Source organism: Sceloporus undulatus, chromosome 4, assembly GCF_019175285.1.
Source record: "Sceloporus undulatus isolate JIND9_A2432 ecotype Alabama chromosome 4, SceUnd_v1.1, whole genome shotgun sequence".
Classification (NCBI taxonomy): domain Eukaryota; kingdom Metazoa; phylum Chordata; class Lepidosauria; order Squamata; family Phrynosomatidae; genus Sceloporus; species Sceloporus undulatus.
The window spans coordinates 104,049,272-104,071,492 of NC_056525.1; the positions used below are offsets into that span (position 1 = coordinate 104,049,272).

The following is a 22,221-nucleotide window of genomic DNA, read 5'->3' on the forward strand; positions in this document are numbered from 1 at the left end:
CACTCTAGCTTTATTGCCTGTGCATAGTGTTTTTCAAGAGGAGACCCTGTTCTTGTCCGCGTTCTTGTATCATTGAGTTTGGAAAATAGTTTTCAATTTGGAAGAATGAAGGGGTTATTTCCAAGAAACTTAAGTCTAAAACTCTGCTGGATCTTTGGAGTTAGTCATGCAGTGTTCCTGCCCATCAAAGCTCTAGGTTCTGTATCAAGTCATTGTTTACACAGTCAGAAATCTGCAAATCTAGGTGTATTTGGGTAGCTTTCCTAATTTATTATATTTGTCTGAACTTGAAAATTTCATGGTTCTCATGCTGCACAGTGGCTATCGTAAAACACATACTTCCTCTGCTAGGTTGTTCCCTGTGATGAATAAATTAGATAAAGAGGGCAGATAGAATAGTTATCTAAGCAGTCACTCTGCTGCATTCTCTAGGATCAATCTAGGACTGCAGGGTTTATGTAGTCTTGCTAGCAGGTGGGAATTTTTGGTTCTCATTTTAAATGGAGATTGGTTCAGTTTATTGCTGCAGTTTAGAATCCTGATGTTTTCAACTCCATGGTAATCTTTCTCCTGCAGGGAGACTTTGATCCATCGGCCCCCATTCATTTTGAACTACATATTAGCTAACAAATTCAGAGAGTGGATGACTTCTTCAGGAAAGAAAACAGTCAGGAGTGCGAGTTTGAGAATTTTTTCAAATGTCTTTTTATACAGTGGATGTAAGCTATCTGGGAGGCTAGAGAATGTCAGTACTATAACTAGTCACCAGATGTTTAACATTACATCTCACAAGTATAGGAACCACAGCAGGCTTTAACAATAACAAAAACTTCACCATAAAACAGGAGAGGTTTGTGTGTTCTTCAAAGTATCAGAGTTACTATTTGACTTATCTGACTTTAGAGCATATTAAGTAGGCTACGTAATTGAAAATATTGCATGAGTCATTATTTTATTATTGGCTTTGTTCAGATTATTGTCTGAGGATTCATAAGCTTCCTTGCTCTGCACACAGTCACTTCACTCCTCTCTTTGTGCAAGCTAGGAAACAAGCCAGGAATCCAATTTTAAACCATGGCTTAATATTCTGGTTTGTTTGAAAACTGTTTTCCTTGGCTTCCTGGTATAGACATAACAGAGACTTAACTGACGCTTAACGTACTTAACTGACACTTCCTGGTTTGTTTGCTCATTCATTGGAAGAGAGGATCAAAGCCGCTGCCTGCAAGTTGTGAAACTATTTTTTTAATGAAGTCAATATATGATTATCTGTAGGCAGTTGGTGTGTCATTATTTGGATTGATGTCTTCAAGTTTGGTCAAGTAATTCACTGTCTCCCTCGGACAGGGACGTAGATAGGATTTTAGGAAGGGGGGGGGGGTCCAGACTAAGTGCCACCATTATAATGGGGCTTGAGTGCGGCGGCGCAGCAGCACACACCATTCATTTTTCTAATGGAAGGGGGGGTCCGGACCCCCAGATCCCCCCCCCTTGGCTACATCCCTGCCTCGGAGCTAGGATTGTCTATCATGGAGGTGAAGAGTGCATTACGGAGGTAGCAGGCCTTTATGATTTTATATTATTCTTGCAATCTCTTGTTGATTTCAAAACTTCTTGAAAAAAGTCTTATTAATCCACCTTCCTCTTAACAAATCATGACTGGAAGAAAAAAGAAGAACTGATTTTCAGCTTCAGGGTATTAATTATAGGCATGTGTAGTCGGTCCTTATTATCTGCTGGGATTTGGTTCCAAGATCCACCATGGATACCAAAATCTGTGGGTGCTCAAGTCCCATTGAATACAGTGGCCTAGTGAAACATATAAAATGGCAAAAAAAAAAAAAAAGTTTGTATAAAATAACAAAAACAAAGTTTGCCTTTGGAGTTGGAAAAATTTGTGGATGCTTGAATCTGTGGATAAAAAAACCTGTGGATACTGAGAGCCGACTGTATTTAAAATAATGACTCCTCAAGCTGATCACAGTGCAAATAATTGTCTTTATATTATTTTCCAAATACATTCTGTCCTTTCAGTGCTTCCCAGCCTTGGGTCTACCAATATTAGTAGTATTACAACTCCTCTGATGAGGAGTTTGTCATGATGGCTGAGGATGACTGGAGTTGCAATCTCAACAGCATCTGTGAATCTAGAATTTTGAACTACTTCATATTTTCCTGAGAGCAAGAAAAATATTTGAGTCATTGCCTTGCAAACTGTTAAGCAAAGCTATCACTTCTAGGCATTTAGCTAATAATTTGAAGTCAAGTGGAAGCTAGGAAAATTAACGTTCAAAAAAGTTGTAAAACAAATTAGTCTGACTGAGAGTGAAGAACAAAGTGCGAGCATTTCATTGATACTTAAGATGTAAATGCTGCTAAGTTGCTTTGACTCATTTGGAACTCAGGGAGAAGGAACACTCACTCAGCAGGATCAACATATGTGGGGGCTGGTCTGTCTCTGCATTTACTCCTTGCATTTTGAAGTGAATGTTTTAAGAGGAACAAAAGTTAATTACGCACAATGGCTCAGTTCAGACATTACACCAAACCAAGAAGCCTAACTGTTATTTCCCATGGAGCTGAATTAACACCCTTGCTTTGTTATCATTTTGCAAGCCAGCGAGAGAAAGATTGGCCAAGGAAGGTGATGGTTAAAATCCTACTTGATTAAGGCTAAGAAGGTGTCATCTAAATTGGTCAAACCTTTGTTCAGATCATTGCTCAATGCCTGGTGACTGCCATAGCTAAAGCAGGGGTGAGACAACCTGTTCTTCAGCAGATGTCATTAAATTCTAACTCCCATTAGTCCTAGCCAGCATATTCAGTGATGGCGGTATATGTTTGACATGCAGTCAAAAATATCTGTGGGCTCAAGTTGTCTACCATGGATAAGAGCAGGAGTGGGCAACTTCCGTGCTTTCCGATCCTAGGTACCCTCCTTTCTGTGTGCACATCCCCCAAAAAGGCAGGGAGGGAACCAAAACAAATCTGGAAGTGCCCAGAATTCTATCTTGTTTTGAGAAGCAGGTATTTTTTGTTAGAATTCAAAGATATAGCCGTATTAGTCAGTAGAATCAGTACATAGAGAGATCTTGTAGCACCTTTGAGACTGATAAAAAGAAATTGGCAGCATGATCTTTCACATACAGCTCCCAACTGGGATCACTCAAGCGCATCAATGATCTACAGACCTTTACTTGCTTATAGACATCGTCCAAACCTCAAACAGGTACTCACCTACAGGACGACACACGACACAGATGGAGACATAGGTTCAAAGCCTTGCCACAAACCAAGATGCCAGCTCTGCCCAAATATTTATCCAGGAACTTTCATCACAAGACCTAACAGTATCACCCACAATATTAGGGGGGCCTTCACATGCTCATCCTCCAATGTGATCTATGCTATACTGTGTCAGCAATGGCCATTGGCACTCTACATTGGGCAAACAGGCCAGTCCCTGTGCCAGAGGGTAAATGGACATAAATCAGACATTCAGTGGCAGAACATTTCAATCTCCTTGGGCATTCCATCTCAGACCTCAGAACAGCAGTCATTGAACAAAAAAACCCTACAAAGATACTGTAGATTGGAAGGAAAAACAGCAGAATTGGAGTTCATCCACAAACTACAGTCCTTCAGCAACGGATTGAACAAAGACAGATTTCAAACATACACAGATTTCCCCTCACATGGGGGGATCCGGAACAGATCCCTCGCATAAGGGGAGGGTTGATGATATTTACTATTGCTAAGATACCTAAATATTTTACTTTTACCTAAATCCTTGTAATATACAAGCCTTTCTGTGCCACCCTTCAGGGTGAAGATGTTTTGCTAATATATAATAAGAACCATGTGGGATGTAGTACATCTGCAAAAAATTGGGCTAGTTCCACTTTTTCCATATGAAAAGTGTATGAAAGTATACCCCATTTCCTGAGTAAACACAGTTGATGTTTCTTTATAGATCTTACTGTTAAAACCCAAAAAGTACAGTATTATATAAGTCATCAATATCTAATCAGACTTTCCCACTTTCTGGTACTCTTCTTTTTATTTTTACTTAGGATTTGGATTGTTGATTTTAGTTTAGTAGCTGCTCGTGAAGTTTGAGCATAGGGCACATATTAAATACAGTGCGCCTGCGTTATACTCAGACTTGAGTGTACATGCTCAAGCCGTGGGGAGCACGTGGGGTGCAAGGTGCGGCTGTCCCATTCAATTCGCCTTATGCCGGGGGGGGGGGGGGTCCGGAACAGATCCCCTGCGTAATGCAAGGGCCCACTATACATAGCATCTATAAATGCCATATGTGACAGATATGTGACAGTACTCATTTAAGGAGTGACTTGCAAAGTTGATAATACGGTACTGGGCCAACATTTCAGATCTGATCTTTTGTACTAGCTGGAGGGGAGGCATTGGAGAAAAAAAAACCTTAAAGGTCTTTGGGTGTCATTATACTTTGAAAGCTTGAATATAATTTCTGAAACTGAAGAAATTTGGTTGAAGTTATCTTCCAAAACCATTAATAAGTTAAAAATATCAAAGTGATGATCTGTTATGGTCACTAAAATAACTCGGAAAATTAATAAGAACAACTTGGAATATCTTGTAAATACAAAACTTGAGTGTAAAAAAACCACATGCACACATACAACTGTATTCCAGGCTTAAATCTGTGACAATGAAAATTATTTATCTTGCAGTATGTTGACATTTGCCTTCAAAGGTGGTATAGAAATGTTTTAAATAAATAAAATGTATAAATAAATCACTGATGAATTTTAACAGGATTGTTTAGATTCACTATTCCACAAGCTAAAAGTACAAATGTTTATTTCAGCAGCAATCCTGTAAACACTCATGAATGGAAAGAGATTTGCTTTTGAGTAGACACATACATACATGAATGCTCTGTAAAACTCTTATGTTCTCAGGGCCATCATTACAGAATCCAAATGCTGCAAATCCAGTTCAGTTTAAATCCATCACAGTTAAAAATAGGAATAGTGAAAGTTTTGCTAAACTTAAACCTGTTACTTGTAAGTATTGTCAGTCACCATATGAAGCTCTGTGGTTCTTTGCTGTTTCAGGATATCTTCAGATAAATTGCTGCCAGAAGGTGTCTGTATGCTACCAGTTTTGTAAACTGTTCTGGGAAGAATAATCTGTTAACTATTGTGCTTTTTCTACATTCTGCAGGGGGATGTGCGAAGTATAATGGTCTCTGAGAATGTGACAATTGGACAAAAGTTTGACTATACAGACACGATAGTACAGCAGAAGTTGGATGAAGTAAAGGACCAAATTAAACGGGAAATAAGGAAGGAACTTAAAATCAAGGAAGGAGCAGAAAACCTCAGGAAAGTCACTACAGATAAAAAAAACTTGGCTTACGTAGACAATATTTTGAAAAAATCAAACAAGAAATTAGAAGAATTGCATCATAAATTACAGGATTTAAATGCACATATTGTTGTAACAGAACCTGAAGATGTTACAGGTATGTAATTGTTATATTTTAAATGGCGTTACTTGATACTATGCCCAGAAAAATACAGTGGTACCTCGGGATACGAAATGCGCGGGTTATGAAATTTCCGGGATACGAAAAAGTTGGATTGGCAAAAACTGTTTCGGGTTACGAAATATTTTTCGGGTTACGAAATTCATTTTGGCGCGAAATTCAAATGCTATAGGCTTCCAGTGCTAATGGAAAGCTATTTCGGGTTACGAAATTTTCGCGTTACGAAGGGAATGGCGGAACGAATTAATTTCGTAACCCGAGGCACCACTGTATACGTAAGCAATTGTAGTGTTTAATTTTCTGAAGTCATAATTCACATAACATTGTGTTTGTTTTTATATATGGATTTATGTCAGAATCAGAATTCATATACTTTTACTTGTAAATTCTCTTATGTAAACCTCCAGTTTATCAATTTGTGCAAAAGTGGCATTTGATTTGCATGTGCACAATTGTATTGCTTTTTCAGCATCTGCTTTTAAATACTGTAATATGAAAGTAAAGTCATTTGTAGCCAGGGGTCATACCAAATATACTTGACTTTCTTTTTTTTTTCCCCCCAGAGAAGACAAGGGAATTTCTACAGTTATGTTGTTTCAATTTCTTTTTTCTTTTATAGCGTACTACCAATTAGATAGTGTGCAAGTTATTGGCTTGAATGGCATTGTAGAGAAGCCTAGTATCTTTTAAATCCAACTTCTCCTTGTCAAGTTGCATTCCACAATAGTAGACATTTCTCTACTGGGAGAGGAGAAAAGTGTTTCTGGATTCAGGCTTGCAAAGCTTACCTTGCATTCCATAGTAATTTTCCCAAAAAGGAAATCTTAGTACTGAACTGAATGTACAGCCTGTGGACTGAAGAAAAAGGAAGTAGAATTTACTTATTATTGGGGTAAAAGATGAATTAGTTAGAAAATGAGTGTTTTTGCTAAATTGTCATGATAATCGCTTAATTAATGTTCTGGGAAGATAGAGTTCTTACTCTCTTTAACCACTGATGATCATTATCATGAGGATGATTTTAAAAATAAAACAGATTAATTATATACTGTGAGTAAATAATGGGTGCAGAGTCTTAGCAAATTGATCTTGGAAAAATGTGATTTTAGATAGACTGAATGCTCAGGCTTGTAGCATTCTTGTTTTGTAGATATGTAACATATTATCACCTTACCAGGTTATGCCAGTGTACATGGGGTCAGGACCATGCAGTAGTTTCTCTTCTATCTGTAGCCCCAGTCACCTCTTGAAATACCATTCCCTCAGGCAGCAAACCGTGCTGTGGCCCCTGCAAACCTCTGGTCCACCACAGCTGAGGGCCACAAGAACCAGGTAGCTAGGATAGCCTTTTCTCCTTGATTTTTACTTTTTTCACTGAGGTAAAGGAAGATTTTCTTAAGCTATCAGTTTGGAAGGTAGTGGAGCAAGATATTTAGTGGCTAGAGAGACCATTTTCCTCTTTCCTCTTCCAAAAACATGGAAGGGTGTGGTTTCAAAATACAGAGGCATACCACAAGCCCTTTAGCAGCTGGGGGTGGCATTGAAGGCTTTCCTTTAGGTGCCATTCAGTGTGGCTTGTGGTCACCACACAAAGACGTCTTGGTGGAGACTATAGACCCACCCCCCCTGTGAAATATGGCTGTTTCTTACAGTGCAGTTGAAAGTGTATTTCTTTTGTCAGCTTTTGGAGTATAGACAAGCAATCTATTAGTTTACCTGTTGACTTACCCTTATGGTTTTATTGTATTTTATTATATTTGAGAATATAAAATTTAATTATAATGGTGCTTTGCATTGCTTTTTGGAGCTCGGATTACTTCTTTTTTAAATAAATATTTTCTTTTATAGTCTACATTTTCTTCCTCAGTTAAAGGTCATTTACATGATGTCTTCCCCATTTTTATCCTTATGATAGTTCTGTGAGGTAGTGAGCCAAGAGCCAGTGTTTTACGAAGTGAATGAGGATCTTAATCCACTCCTCTGTCCAAGTCCGATGTTAACTACGTTGGCTACAGAACAAAGAGACTTAAAAACAGCTGAGTTAACCAATGCTATGAAATAGATGGCGTGTAATATTTTGTGTGTGTGTGTGTGTGTGAGATTTGCTTGCCTAGCAAGCATTTGGTACTCTGTAGCAGGAAACACAAGCAAGAAGTTTGTTAATGACATAGGCAGATGTAACCCCAGGTTATGTATATGCGTCCTTTTTTCAACACTCTGAAAAAGCTCCTTGTGCAACCTCTACACACACTCTAGGTCTAGGACCTTCCATAAACTAGGACATACTGAGATGGATATCACTGGAGATTTGGAAAGGTAGTGTTAGCCCAACTGCAGAATTGTTCTTCCTTGTTCCCAGCCGTGTTTAATAACCTGGTGCCTGTCATGTGCCTTCTGTGGGCAGTAGCAATGCAGAATTGTGTGGGTGGAACATTGTGTTCGCCTCACATAAAACAAATCTTGACCAATAAGTCCTGGGCTGGCTGTATTTATAGCCTTGTGGTCCTCATCCCACTGTCACATTCTCCCTGGCTCTCCTTTTTCCTCAGATCAGAAGTACAAGGAATTCCTCCTTGGCATTCAGTCTTTTTAAGCTCTAATAAATATTCTCTTCATTGTGTAAAGCTCCCTGATTCTGGACTAGGCCCTTCAAAAAGGAATCCTCATTACTGTGACGTTGTAACTGCATGGTACATCCTCATTCTCAAGCAGGCACATCCCTGCCTGTTACATCCTCAGTCCCATTTCATTTATGAGCAGGATGGGCATTGCCCTGGGCATGGAGCTACTATAGTCCTCTTGATTGTGAAAGTGAAAGGATAGCTGTTCACCCCATCCAGCCCTGAAAGCTCCAGGTAACATAGCCAGATCCCAGCAATTGCCGTAGCAAAAATACTGTTAGGGTTCAGCATCAACCCATCTTGTTTTTGTTTTACATTTTGTTTATGAAAGTCAGAGTCAGTTATTTGCAGGTCTTTGTCCATTTTGAGATATGTTGCCTCAGTTCAGGTCTACTGTTAAATAATAAGCACCATGGACCTTATGGGGCAAGTAAGCTGATAAATTAGTAGTTCACTAGCTTTAACTGCCCATCTTTATGGTTGATGTTAAGGTATGTAGCATTAGTTTCTCTTTCCAGTGGCTTCTCCCCATGTTTTCTGTGCTTTAGAAAACTTCAGCTTAGTTTGTAAACTGTATACTGCTGTGTTACATAGTGTATTCTATAGTAAGAAAGGCAAAGGGTCACCTCATAGTTTATTTCAAAAATCTAAGTTGTTGTGTGCCTTCAAGTTTCTGACTTATGGCTTTCCTAAGAGGAACCTATTGTGGTGTTTTCTGGGGCTGAGAGAGTGTGACCCAGTGGGTTTCCATGGCCGAGTGGAGAATCAAATCCAGATCTAAGAGTCATAGTCCAGTGCTCAAACCATAACACCACACTGAGTCTCTACACACTTACAAAAAAAAATCTAAGTAGCAGTGTGCAAGTATAAAGCATTTGAATGTTAAACATATCTGTAGCTAATACTAACAAATTTGGCAGTATAGCTTCATCCAAGTTGCAGCAATGCAGATTTCTAGAAAAGCATGTCAATATTGATAATGATTGAAGTGCATTGGTAATGGTTGGAGGAAGCTGATGCAGCTATTAGTGAATGCCTAAATTTGAAAAAAACAACAACTAAAAACCTATTACATTATTCTGATCCGATCAACTGTACCATTACCAATGAGCTGTAAGTGTAATGTAATAAATGTGTTTCTTTCTAATTTGCTAGCACTGTGAATCATACCAGAATGTTATGCAGAATATTATATCTGCTTGAACTAAATATTATTAGTTAGTGGACTTTCACATAAAATCTGTTTTAAGGTATATGTATCAAAGCATAGTAGTGTTTTATTTTACTTGCAGTTTTATTCTAATATTATAGGTTACTCTTTCAGCAGGTATTTGAAGAGGAAGGTTAGATGACAGGTTGGCATTTAAGTCACAGCCATGAGGTGCTCGAAAGTGGCAATGTTGTTGTTGTTGTTATTATACCCCGCCTTTGTCCCAAGGTGGCAGACAGCAGGTTTAAAACAATACAATTTTAAAAATAATACAACATTAAAATGTATAAATATAAAAATTTTAAAAAACCAATTAAACCATTTAAAAAGTTAAAACGGTTACGAGTTAAAATAGAATGTTAAAAATGCAATCCTTAAAATTTAATTAGCACACCATTCCCAGCCCATATTGGTTCGCAAAGGCCTGCAGGCACAAGAACGTCTTTACCTGCCGCTGGAAGGACAGCAGGGATGGAACCACCCTGGCCTCTCTAGGGAAGGAGTTTCAAAGCTTGGGAGCAGCCACTGAGAAGGCCTTCTCTCTTGTCCCCAGGAAACGCAGCTGAGAGGGTGGTGGATCAGAAAGAAGGGCCTCTCCAGATGATCTCTGGGGGACTTGTACAGGGAAATACGGCCGTTCAAATAGCGTGGACCCAGTCTGTATAGTGTTGAATTGACCTTTACATTCAACAAGTTTTTTGTGGAAACTGAAATTCAGCAACACGATATAAGCTTATTTTTCATTATAGCATTGCTACAATTGCATACAAACAAAAATGCACTTTGGTTTCATTTTTAAAAGTAAGGGTTTCTTCTTTTTAACACATTCCCTATTTTATGTAAAATATTAAACCTGTTAAGGTGGAAAGAGACATTTCATAAATCTTAAATAAACATTTCTTAGAAGGACACACAAATACAAAATATAATAAACAGTAGAATTTCTATCTTGAAGCCTAGTAATTTATCAAGAAAAAAATGTATCTTTTTTAAATTTGGAATTTTATAATTTTATATTTAATATTTTGCATTAAGTATATGCAGATGTGCTTTCCAGTAAATACATGAATGTGTTTCATGTTCCTCTGGATCATTGAGGCAACATAGCAGTGGTATGCATTGAAAGAAAAAAATGTACTTTATTCCTTGCCATCTTTTCTACAATTTGATACTTCTGTACATTTATAAACACACACATACACACGTGTGTATTGAGGAGCAGAGAAGAACAGACTGGGAGAAATAATAAATAAAGGTGAAAGACAAGCATAACAAAATTACTGTATAAAGTTGAAAATAAGTTTGTAGTGGAGAGAAGAGTAAAGTTGGTAATATCTGAAGAAGAAAATAAAATCATTTTAAAAGTATACTTCTGAATTTTTAGAAGTTCTTAGACTCATTTAGAAAAAAGACAAATGCAAGCATTTTTATTTTATTTTGTATCTAATAACAGGACTGTCAAATATGATCCAAGTTGCAGATATTTACATTGCTTAGCTGCTTCTAGAAGCTTTGAAATTGTTATTTTATGAATTTGACATCTGATTACTATTCACCATTTTGGGGGGAAATGCTTAGGTTTAAAGTTAAAAGCATTTGGGGAAACAGGTGACACCTAAATTTTGTGTTTAAAAGGCATGTATATTGCATTCTTCTTGAACATATTATAATACTGTAATATGTGCTGTAAGAAAGGCCTTAATGACAAACTGCTGAAGGTTACCATGTACAGTATATCTCAGACGTTTAGGTTAGGCAAAACATACATACAGACAGATACATACATACATATATATATATATATATATATATAATAAGAGTAAGTAAGATTAAAATTTACTATTGATTGAAAAGTGTTGTATCATTTAAGGGACCCAAATTCCTAAATTATCTTGACTTCCGTTGGGCCTGTTGAAAAGATAAAATAATCCATTTTAACATAAAGATGTGTTCAGGTCAGTAAGCCTTGTTGTTAATGATTCAAATTGGTCAAAGAATGCTTTGTGAAATAAGGCCTCGGGCTGTAAAAATAAAAAGGAGGAAGGAAGGGGGAAAGGGGGGGAAGAAATGTGGCAGCACCTTTAACTGGTTTTTAAGACTGTAAAAAGAGACTCAATTGAGTTGGTTTACTGCTGGCCTCTGGGCAGGCATTTCAAGGAACTTGTAAACTTAGTAAATGAATAGCCTTACCCCACAGATGCTGTGAGACAGCTGGTTGTGTTATTTACTTATAGTGTTGGGCAAGGGTGATATATATGTGGACAGGCCACTATAGTAACACCTGCCTACTATCTTGCACCCGTTGATGCAAAAGCAGTTTTACGGCATCTGCAGTGCTCTCCCAGTCTTGTCACAAGTGGTTGTCTCTAGGTGCCTCATAACCAGGAGAGTTCTGTCATTTCCCAGCATCCCAATCAACAGTGCCTTCGAAACCCTTTGGTTGGGTCACTGCCACACAGAGAAGGTTTGGGGAGTCATATTTGATCATACTGTAAATATAAATCCTCAGAAGTTACAAGGTCATAAGTGCAGTTTATGGGGTCAAGCAAGGCTGCATTATATCACCCTATTTGTTCAACTTGTATGTTGAAAATACCATACAAAGAGGAGTTTTAGATTCAAAATAAGGAGGAATGAAAACAGGAGGAAAGAACATCAACAATCTAAGATATGTGGATGAAACCATACTACTACCAGAAAACATCAGAGACTTGGAACAATTATTAAAGAAGGTCAAAGAAGAAAGTACTAAGGCAGGCTTAATGTTGAACATAAAGAAAACATAAATAATGAGCATGGAGGATCTACATAAATTGACACTAGACAATGAGGAAATTGAAATAGTTAAAGAGTTCCCGTACCTTGGATCAAACGTTGATCAAAATGGAGACATCAGCCAAGTAATCAGAAGAGGACTAGAAATGGGAAGGGCAGGTATGAAAGAACTAGACAAGACTCTTAATGTGTAAAGATATACAACTGAGGACTAAAGTTAGTATAGTCCAAGCCGTTGTATAATCCCCATAATCGTGTACAGATGAGAAAGCTGGACTGAAAAAGGTGGAAAAGAAGGAAATAAGCTAATTTGAGATGTGGTGCTAAAGAAGAGTGCTGAGGATACCATGGACAAAAAGAAAAACAAATGAGTCCTAGAACAGATCAAGCCTGAACTCTCCCTGGAAGCCAAAATGATTAAATTCAGGCTGTCTTACTTTGGCCACATCATGAGAAAGCATGACTTATTAGAAAAGACAGAGAGGAAGACTGCATCTCAGATGGAAATACTCAATCAGAGGGGTCACAGGCCTGAAAAATTGCAGGATTGAAGCAGAGCAGTGAAGGACAGGGATTTTTGAAGATACCTCATCTGCAGGGTCACCATTTGTTGCAGCCAACTTGAGGACAGTTAACAACAACAAACAATCTCATAACTATTAAACAGGATGCCAGCCAAAAAAAATTCTATAGCAGTAGTCATTCACTTTGAAAAAGACGCCCTCTTTGTATTGATTAGCTTTATGAGTGTGTGTGGAAACTTTTTAAGGTATTCCCCATAGTTTCCTTAATGATTAAATGTTAATGAAGAGAATTTTTGCAGGAATGAGAAAATAGTTAATGAATAGTAAATAAATAAACATCATGAAACAAGGCAGGCCTGTCATTGACATCATTATCCTTAGAAAGAAACAAGAGAGCCTGTTAGCATAAACTGTAGTTGGTAGCATATTTTAGTTAAACTCGGGCACAACTAGATCTGATTTTATGGCTCAGAAATGGTCTTGAAGGTAGCTTCTGCTAACCAGTTTTTTTAATTAGAGCTACAATGTGAATGCATAGCTTGTCTGGCTGACGAAGGTCAATCTATTTGTTCTTAATTAACAGGCACTTAAACAGTGCCACTAGAATGCTATCTCTAACATTCCTGACATAAGAAGTTAATGGCTTAAGCATTAGACGTATAATCTACAACAAATACTGACTAGTGCTTGCCCATAGTATGCATGCAGAACATTAAAAAGCATGCTGAATCGATATTCTCAGATGGATTGTGCTTCTGCACCTTATCCATGGAAGAAGAAATAAACCAGCTGATGCTCCCACTATTTGAAATGGGAACACATTTCCCCTTCTAACTCCAGTACCGCTTACTTCCCTCACTGTTCCAGAGGGTCCCCCAACCCTACAGATTAGGAGAGGCTAGAGAGGAAAAACAGAATTGCAAAAATCACCTTTTTGGCAGCAGGAGCATCTTGTAGACACTGGGCTGTTCACAGATCTCTTGTAATTGAGAGAGTAATGCCTCATTTTGTGTTAAACCATTCCCATGTGAAAAATTGAAAGCTGTTATGTAGTAAATACCAGATACCATCATCTTTGACAATGATTTTGGTATTTGTTTGAACTTTAAAGATGTAACATATTACTGCCTGCTTTGTAAACATTTGGCTAACTAAAAATGTTGTATTAATCTTAATAGTTGTGCTTTTCTTGCAGCTTTATCATAGAACAGATACATTTCAGTTTTCTACCTTGCTGTGGAATAGTTAGATTCCCTTTTGGGGGTGTGATCAGCTCTTCCATATCTAGAGACTGGTTCTTCTGTTCGTTATAGGGCTTAATTTGGGATAATAATAATAATAATAATAATAATAATAATATTTATTTGTATTCAGCTTTTTCACAAAGGAATCAAAGCGGATTCCAAAAGTATAATTAAAACATCAAACAATTAAAAATTACAATTAAAAAAACCCAAAACCCCAACCCTCTCCCCAGTCATTAAAATACCTTATGGTAGATTATTTGTACCTACTTCAGAAGGTAACTCATGTTAGCCTATTCTCAAAATACTTTTGTAAGTCACAATTATTAGGCCTCTCGCTATATAATTTTCTATACTTTGATATTGTCAAGCAAAATCTATCCTTTTTTTTATTAAGGATATTGATACACATTGTTTTATGACTGCTGGCTACAAAAATTGTTACTTAATTCATCATGACTTATATTTGAACTGGATGGGGGCATGGGAATTTTCTAAATAACTTAATTTGTTGGAATCTTGTATGACCATTGTGTACTATGTAGCACTTCAACAACATTGCCATGTAGTGAATTCCAGCATGACCCACCCACCCCACTTACTGATAAGCAGCCGCTGGGGTCCACAGTGGTCTATACCCCTGTTGATCAAGTACCAGATACCTGACATTCCCTCCCATTAGCAAGCTCCAGGCAGAAAAAGAAGCCCTGTCACAAATCCCCTTTCCGCTGGAAATAGCTTGTGCAAGGGGAGGAAACATCAGGCAGTTGCTTCCGAAAATGGGAGGGTGGATTGCAATCCCAGTGGCTGCTGACAGGTAAGTCTGGTTTAAGGTACTTTCACAGCCCCTATGTGCTCCTAAACCTGGGGCTGTACGGATCATGAATACATAACAGTTGCATATGTATTAGGTTATGTATTTCCAGTTGCCCAAAAAGATTCTGTGCAGTGTTTCCAAATATTGACTGATCTTTTTAAGTGTAGATTTAATAGTTTCCCTCCTGCTTTATCAGATACCTATGGGATTTTTTGGTGAAGAGTATTCCTTATAATAGAATATGTTGTCTTTATGAGGATGGATGAAAGTAAACACGATAGATTGTATGTGTGATTTTTTTTTACATAGATGAGTGAAATGGACTGTTCTTCATGTATTTAAATATTCAGGAAGTACATTTGGGTTTTTTTTAATTGGCTGATGCCAATTTTGTTCTGCAAAGATTCAGAAAAGAATATCGATAGTTTAAACTTACTTTGGCCCTTTCCACTCTTACTTTATTTATGTGGTTGAAATGTCTGTAATTCACAGATTGTCCCAGAACTCCAGATACACCAAACAGTGATCCTCGTTTTCCTACTAACAACAGGCTGATGGCCTTAAAAAAACAGTTGGATATAGAATTGAAAGTAAAGCAGGGAGCTGAGAACATGATCCATATGTATTCTAATGGTCCATCAAAGGTAAGACTTGTGAGAAGCCATAAGTCTTAAATGTTCCACCTTTTCAGTTGGCAAAAATGGGAAGTTTTTCAGCTGTAGATTTTTCAACCATTTTGATTGACTCATATAAATAATAGAAATATGAAGTGGACACATATTTCTGTAAATGAAAGCATCTCAGCCAATATGATGATCAGTGTTAATTTCATGTTCTTTTAAAAGTCCATTTAGAATCTCAAATATGCAACAATTTGAGAGAATGATATTATAAAATGTTGATTTGGGTATGTATGTGCTTCTTGACATTATCAAGCAAAACAAAAATCCTATGCCTGCTTCTTTTGAAAGGATATGACAGTTGAAAATCATATAGGATTATAACATAAGATTCTTTTTCCTTTTGCTTCTCATATCCCCAGACTATGTTATCAAGTGCCTAATGATTAAAATACATGTGTGTACACACACACAAGCACACACACAAGAAATGTTTCTTTTGTTAGAAGCTCAGAAATAGTGTACATCGAAAAGCATAACTTGAAATATGGATTTGGCATATAAAGAAAAGAGCTAAAGAAATGCAGCTTGCTGCAAAATAGCCAAATGGATTGTGAGGACTGGGGGGTTGGCAGTTCAAATTGCTTCCTGATGGCTCACTGACCTTTTTGAAACTCAATTTGTAGCTTTCGAGGCACTGTTTCAGTTGTACATGTTAAATTACACTGTTAATCTTACTATGGCGCTTCTAACATAGAAAGAAGCAGTTTCTGCCAAGCTCGTATTATCTTTCATCATTAAAAAGAGATTTCCCCCCTCCTTAACTGTGTACTGTATGTGAATGGTCTTTTGCATGTGATTTGTGGACATGTCCTGAATATGCTTTACTAGACAGATACAAATATTTTAGTGGAAATCTTGTTGTGACTTATTTGTGGAGTCAGTGAGAGCTTATAATAGTTTTCAAGAATTTCAGCCATGACAGTATGTTCATCACAATCAGCACAAAAACACTTATAAGGAATGTATTGTAGGGTATATTGTCACAACATTTTATGTATGTTTATGTTTGTGTTTTTGTTTTGAATTCTTTGCAGCAGTATAACTATATGTTGATAATTTTATTTGCCTTGCACATTGTTGAATAGTACCTTTATATCATATAGTTCTTTTATTTCATGTAGTGCACATCTGTCTTCTGGAAATATTCTTGGTAGGTTAAAATACAATAAGAAGAAAGTAACTTGCAGGTCTGTGTTTGATGTAGAGTTCAGAAAACTAAAAATTTAAATAGGGAATAAAATGGATGAAGTAAACTTCAAAATGTTTTGCATGGCAGTCTGAATTTGTTAATATTTATCTTGTGAAAAGATTATACAAATTGCTGTTACTTGCATCTTATTTGTGAATTCAGATTTTAAGAACACCTTTCTCTTCTTTTTAGGATAGAAAGCTGCTTGCAACGGCTCAACAATTGCTTCAGGACAGCAAGACAAAAATTGAAGTTATAAGGATGCAGATTCTTCAGGCAGTCCAGACTAATGAGATGGCTTTTGATAATGGTGAAGCATTATATAGAAGAACTTTCCTTAAACTGTTGCTAGAATCTTGTATATTTTCCAATTCAAATATCCTTGGAACTTTCAAGAAAGATGCTAGGTCAAAACATCAGATAATATGTCCAATTTTCTTTTCCTTCTGCCTCTTCCTGGGTGGGGCAAGGAGGAGTCTATAGGTCTATATTAAAGCGTGACACCACAAAGGAAAAGTCTTAAAAGATTGTCCAGGTTCTTGTATTCTGAAACAGTTTTGTGCACACATAAACCTTTTGAGCTAATTGTAATACATTCATGACTGTTTTTATTCTGGAGGGTTATGCCAAATCCTCATTGTTTGTGTCCCCTTTTCACTTTGTGGCTATGTCTCTGGTTCGCCCAAGTATATCAGATGTGAGAGTGTATGTCATGTATATCATGCGTAGGAGAATGTCTGCTTTGTGACATCTGCCTGATTTCTCCTTAGAGGCTTTGTACAGACACATACCATGTGGAAAGCCCCTACCAATGCAAAATCTCTAATAATAATAATAATAATAATAATAATAATAATAATAATAATAATTTGTTTTATTTATATAGCGCTATTCCAAAGATCATAGCGGTGAACAGCAAGTAAGCTAATTAGCAAGTAAGCTAATTTGCCCCCAACAGTCTGGGTACTCATTTTAGCCACCTCGGAAGGATGCAAGCCTGAGTCGAGCTTGGGCCCTTTTGCTGGTCTTGAACTCGCAACCTTGTGGTTTTGAGTAAATGGCTGCAGTACAGGCATTTAACCACTGCGCCACCAGGGCTCTAGATGTGCCTGGTCACCATTCTAAACTTCCTAAAGGTGTATGCTAATCCATTTATGTACAACATTAAAATTCCAGCAGTTAAAAGCTTGGCTGGGCACCCTATTAGCTTGTTATTGTTTTATGCAGATGGTCCAGTGTATATAGTGAATGCATTTAAAATTTGACACAGAAAATTATGACAGTAGTGAAGGCTTTCTGCAAAGCTGTGTTAATTAATCAAGTGTCAAAACAGATGTGAAATGGATACCAAATCTCTTCCCTGTTGCTGTGTGCCCCACTACAAGACTTTGTACATTTTGCTACTTAATTTTCTAATTTAGTCCTATATTGGTGTAGTCCCATGTTCCTAGATATAAGCTACAAACTTGTCAATATAATTTTGAAAATTTTAAAATTTGAAAGATGTAAATCACATCATAACCTAATAACTTTGGGTTGTTAATGTTAGAAAACATTAAAACACGGTTGATCAGTTTTCTAATACTTAAAAAAAGTTTCACAATATTAATATAATAAGCAGAATTAAATTTTTTCATTAAAAATATTAATGCAAAAAATGGTCTAGACAACAACAAAAACACAGGGGTTTAGAGTGTTGTTTTTTAAAAAACAAAAACTCGCCCCTCCAACCCTGAAAGCAACACATTCAACAACTGGGGACCTATAAGCTCGTAATCTTTGCTCCCATATAATTGTCACAGTATTCCTAACTTTTTTATTGTAAAAATTGTGCATATAAGTAGAACTAGAAAAGCAAAGGGACTACAGTAAAAGAATCTTGTGTAGAGAAAAGTCAAAATATGACGGGTTGGACAACATTTGGTGGCAACATAATTTAGGTCACTAGAAACAATGACAGTTGTAGTAACTATAAATTGTACTCTTTGGTCTATATCAACAATGATATAGTGCCAGATGTTACTGAAAGGATTTGCACTGATGCACTTTCTTTCTCAGCGCTGTTAACCCAGGCTCTCATATGTTAGAGAAACTGGCCAGAAGCATTGATGTAGTCCTCCATGAGGAAGTGGAATCCCATGACACTACGTCCATTCAGCTACTCTGTCGTTTATAGCTGTATTATCAATAGTTTCCTAATTACAGGGCCATTCCTGTTCTGAACCTCAGGTGTGCCAAGGATTTTCTCAAGCTAAACTTATCTTCAAAATTATAAGGCAAGCAAGAGTCATTCTGGCATAACTCAGATTTTTTTAGCTTCTCTAGCAAACTTGATTACAACTGTCCATATACTTGTTATCTAACTAATACGTCTCATTCTTATACTGCTGTATAGAGGTTCTGAATATTAAAGAAAAGCTAAATGCTACTTGAATGTGTGCTAAATACTTTTATGTGTTTTTCATTTGTAGCAAAACCTGTAATAAGCCCTCTTGAGCTTCGAATGGAAGAATTGCGGCATCATTTTAGGATAGAATATGCAGTAGCAGAAGGAGCAAAAAATGTGATGAAGTTGCTTGGATCTGGGAAAGTTACTGACAGAAAAGCACTCTCAGAGGTAATTTTAAAATAATAAATGACAATTGGATTTAAGCTATAACATTTAAGGTTTAATTTTAACTTTTCTTTTTTCTAATTTGAATAAGGCTCAAGCAAGATTTAATGAATCAAGTCAGAAGCTAGACCTATTAAAGTATTCATTAGAACAAAGACTGAACGAACTCCCTAAAAATCACCCCAAAAGCAGTATTATTATAGAAGAGCTTTCACTTGTTTCATCACCAACATTAAGTCCACGACAGAGCACAATATCTACACAGAATCAGTACAGTACACTGTCGAAGCCAGCAGCTTTAACAGGTTTGTTGTGGTCATAATATCATATGTTTTGTGTTATTTGGCTTGTCATGCTTATTTTTCTTTCTTTTTTTTCATCAAAAACATGTGGAAATTATTCAGTCTTTGCATTTACAAGATGTAATCTCAAAGGACACAAAGAAATACTGTATACTGTATTTTAGTCTAAAAATTGACCCAAAAAACTTTGAGTCAGTTTATGAACCGGTCATTCTGAGTACTGTACTTTTAACTCCTATCAAGAAAGAAACTATCCCTTCTCTTGAGTAGAATGGTGAAAGATGAGAACTTAGTCTGTCCCCAAAGAACCTAAAAGGAGCACTGGTCCCCTCTATTCTCTCCACTGTGGCACCACATCTAACCTTTTTGAGTGTCTTGGCAGAAAAATGGCAGCAGTGGCAGCTCTTTGGGCACTTCTCAAAGGACCACCAGGAGGAATCAATTTTGAAGGATTAGAATAGGACATTTGTGTATGTTAGCTTTTCTGGCTTAGAATTATACAAAGTTATCACATTAAAGTTAAAGGCTAGAATCACTTCTAACATAACCACCATTTTCTTTGCTTTGCCTTTTCATCCTATTGACATTGTGCATTTTCTTAGCCCTACCTGTGCCTGGTCACCTCCCCCACACATCGCACAGCCATGTAGTTCCCTCCTCATCCATCTGTCTTTTAGGGAGAGCACAAATAGTTATGCCTGCTGGAATTTTGTAAGTTCTTTGCTATCATTTTTTTTAATTTTTATTTTATTTTTTTTGCTCCATCCTTTACATTCTTTGTTACATGCCCCTAAGTTTTACCCTTGGCTTATCCATGGGTTATATTGAAATTAATATTTTGGCCCCAAAACATAATAATAATAAATAATAAAAAATATTTATATTTATATTTTCCCACCTCTCCCAGGTGGATCGAGGCGGGATTACAACCAATATCAATATACAAGTACAAATCACAACAATAAAAACAACAATGTAGTACAATAAAATATAAAAATAGATAACAAAACGAAACTGTCAAAAGAGGAGAGAGATATTTCAGTCTACATCAGAGAGGTAGAAGAATGTGTCTTATAAGAGATTAGGTGGGTAGGCTCGCTGAAAGAGATCCATCTTAACTGCCCTCTTAAAGGCCTCCAAGGAGGTAGCAAGACGAATCTCTTCCGGGAGACTGTTCCAAAGTTTTGGAGCAGCTGCAGTAAAGGCTTTCTGGGAAGTGGAAGTTAGTTTGGTTGTGTGTAATTCCAACAAGTTCTTCACCAAAGTTTTAAGAGTATGGGGCGGATTATGTAGGAAGAGGCGTTCCCGCAAGTAACTCGGGCCCAAGCCATGTAGGGCTTTAAAGGTAATAGCCAACACTTTGTATTGGGCTCGGAAGCTAATCATCAGCCAGTGAAGATCTTTTAAAATTGGAGTTATGTGGTCGAAACGTGATGAACCAGTGACCAATCTGGCTGCCATATTTTGAACTAATTGAAGCTTCCGAACTTGGTACAAGGGTAGTCCCATGTAGAGCGCATTACAGAAATCAAGGCAAGAGATTACCAGAGCATGTACTACTGCTTCAAGGTCCTTTTGGTCCAGGTAGGGATGCAGTTGGCGTATCAACCGAGGTTGATACCAAGCACTCCTGGCCATCTCATGTATTTGAGATGACAACTGTAGAGACGGATCCAGGAGTACGCGCAAACTGTGAACTTTGTCCTTTAGAGGAAGTGTGACCCCATCCAGGACAGGATGACAAAGTTCCTTCCCTAGACCTGGGGTACTTTTCGCGAGTACCTCCGTTTTCTCTGGATTCAACCTGAGTTTGTTTTCCCTCATCCAGCCCATTATCAACTCAAGACAGGCATTCAAAGGAGAGATGCCATCCTTAGTCACTGCAACAGTCGGAGGCACAGAGAAACATATTTGGGTGTCATCAACGTACTGATAACACCACACCCCATGTCACCCGATGATCTCTCCCATCGGCTTCATGTAAATATTAAACAGCATGGGAGACATGATGGCGCCCTGAGGGACGCCAGATGTTAGCTCTCTTTTAGAAGAGCAGCTGCCCTCCAGCATAACCATCTGGAATCTGCCCGAGAGGTAGGATTAGAGCCACTGGAGTGCAGTGCCCCCAATACCTAACTCCCTCAGGCGTTCCAAAAGGATACCATGGTCAGTGGTATCAAAAGCCACTGAGATGTCCAAGAGCACCAGCAGGGTCACACTTCCCCTGTCGATGCCCAGAAGGAGACAATCGACTAAGGCGACCATAGCGGTGTCAACTCAGTATCCCGCCCTGAACCTGATTTGAAATAGGTCCAGATTTCAATTTATACATGAAGTGGACTTATAGTTGGATATATATGGTATTTATTGGAAAAAATATTTTCTTATATGGGGGTTGGTGGAAAATGTATTTATACTAATTGCATCATCTCAGCCATATTCTTAAATGCTGTCTTCTACTTTATGAAGGTTTTAATGACCTAAGTTTTTAAGAGGAAGATCTTACTGTTATAACATGGGATTTTCATAATGAGATTCAGCAGATAAACCCGTACTGAAGTTTGACAAGCTTAAAAGAATTCAATTTTTCTGCTCCTTATGTCAGTTACTAAGACTTTTCAATGGTAGATTCTGACTCACCATATTGGAATCCTTGATATAATGTTAGTGATTTTCAAAATGCTTTGTAAACATGCATACCAGTAT

General features: G+C 37.4%; 1 protein-coding gene across 1 annotated transcript in view; it reads left to right on the forward strand.

Annotated features, from left to right (window-relative positions):
* Positions 1–22,221, forward strand: part of PKN2 (protein kinase N2) — a 67,930-nt gene that overhangs the window by 20,598 nt on the left and 25,111 nt on the right. The window contains exons 2-6 of the mRNA XM_042463083.1: positions 5,212–5,512; positions 15,220–15,371; positions 16,792–16,909; positions 19,071–19,216; positions 19,305–19,518. Of these exons, the coding sequence (XP_042319017.1) occupies positions 5,212–5,512; positions 15,220–15,371; positions 16,792–16,909; positions 19,071–19,216; positions 19,305–19,518 (931 nt within the window). The remainder of the gene's footprint in view (positions 1–5,211; positions 5,513–15,219; positions 15,372–16,791; positions 16,910–19,070; positions 19,217–19,304; positions 19,519–22,221) is intronic.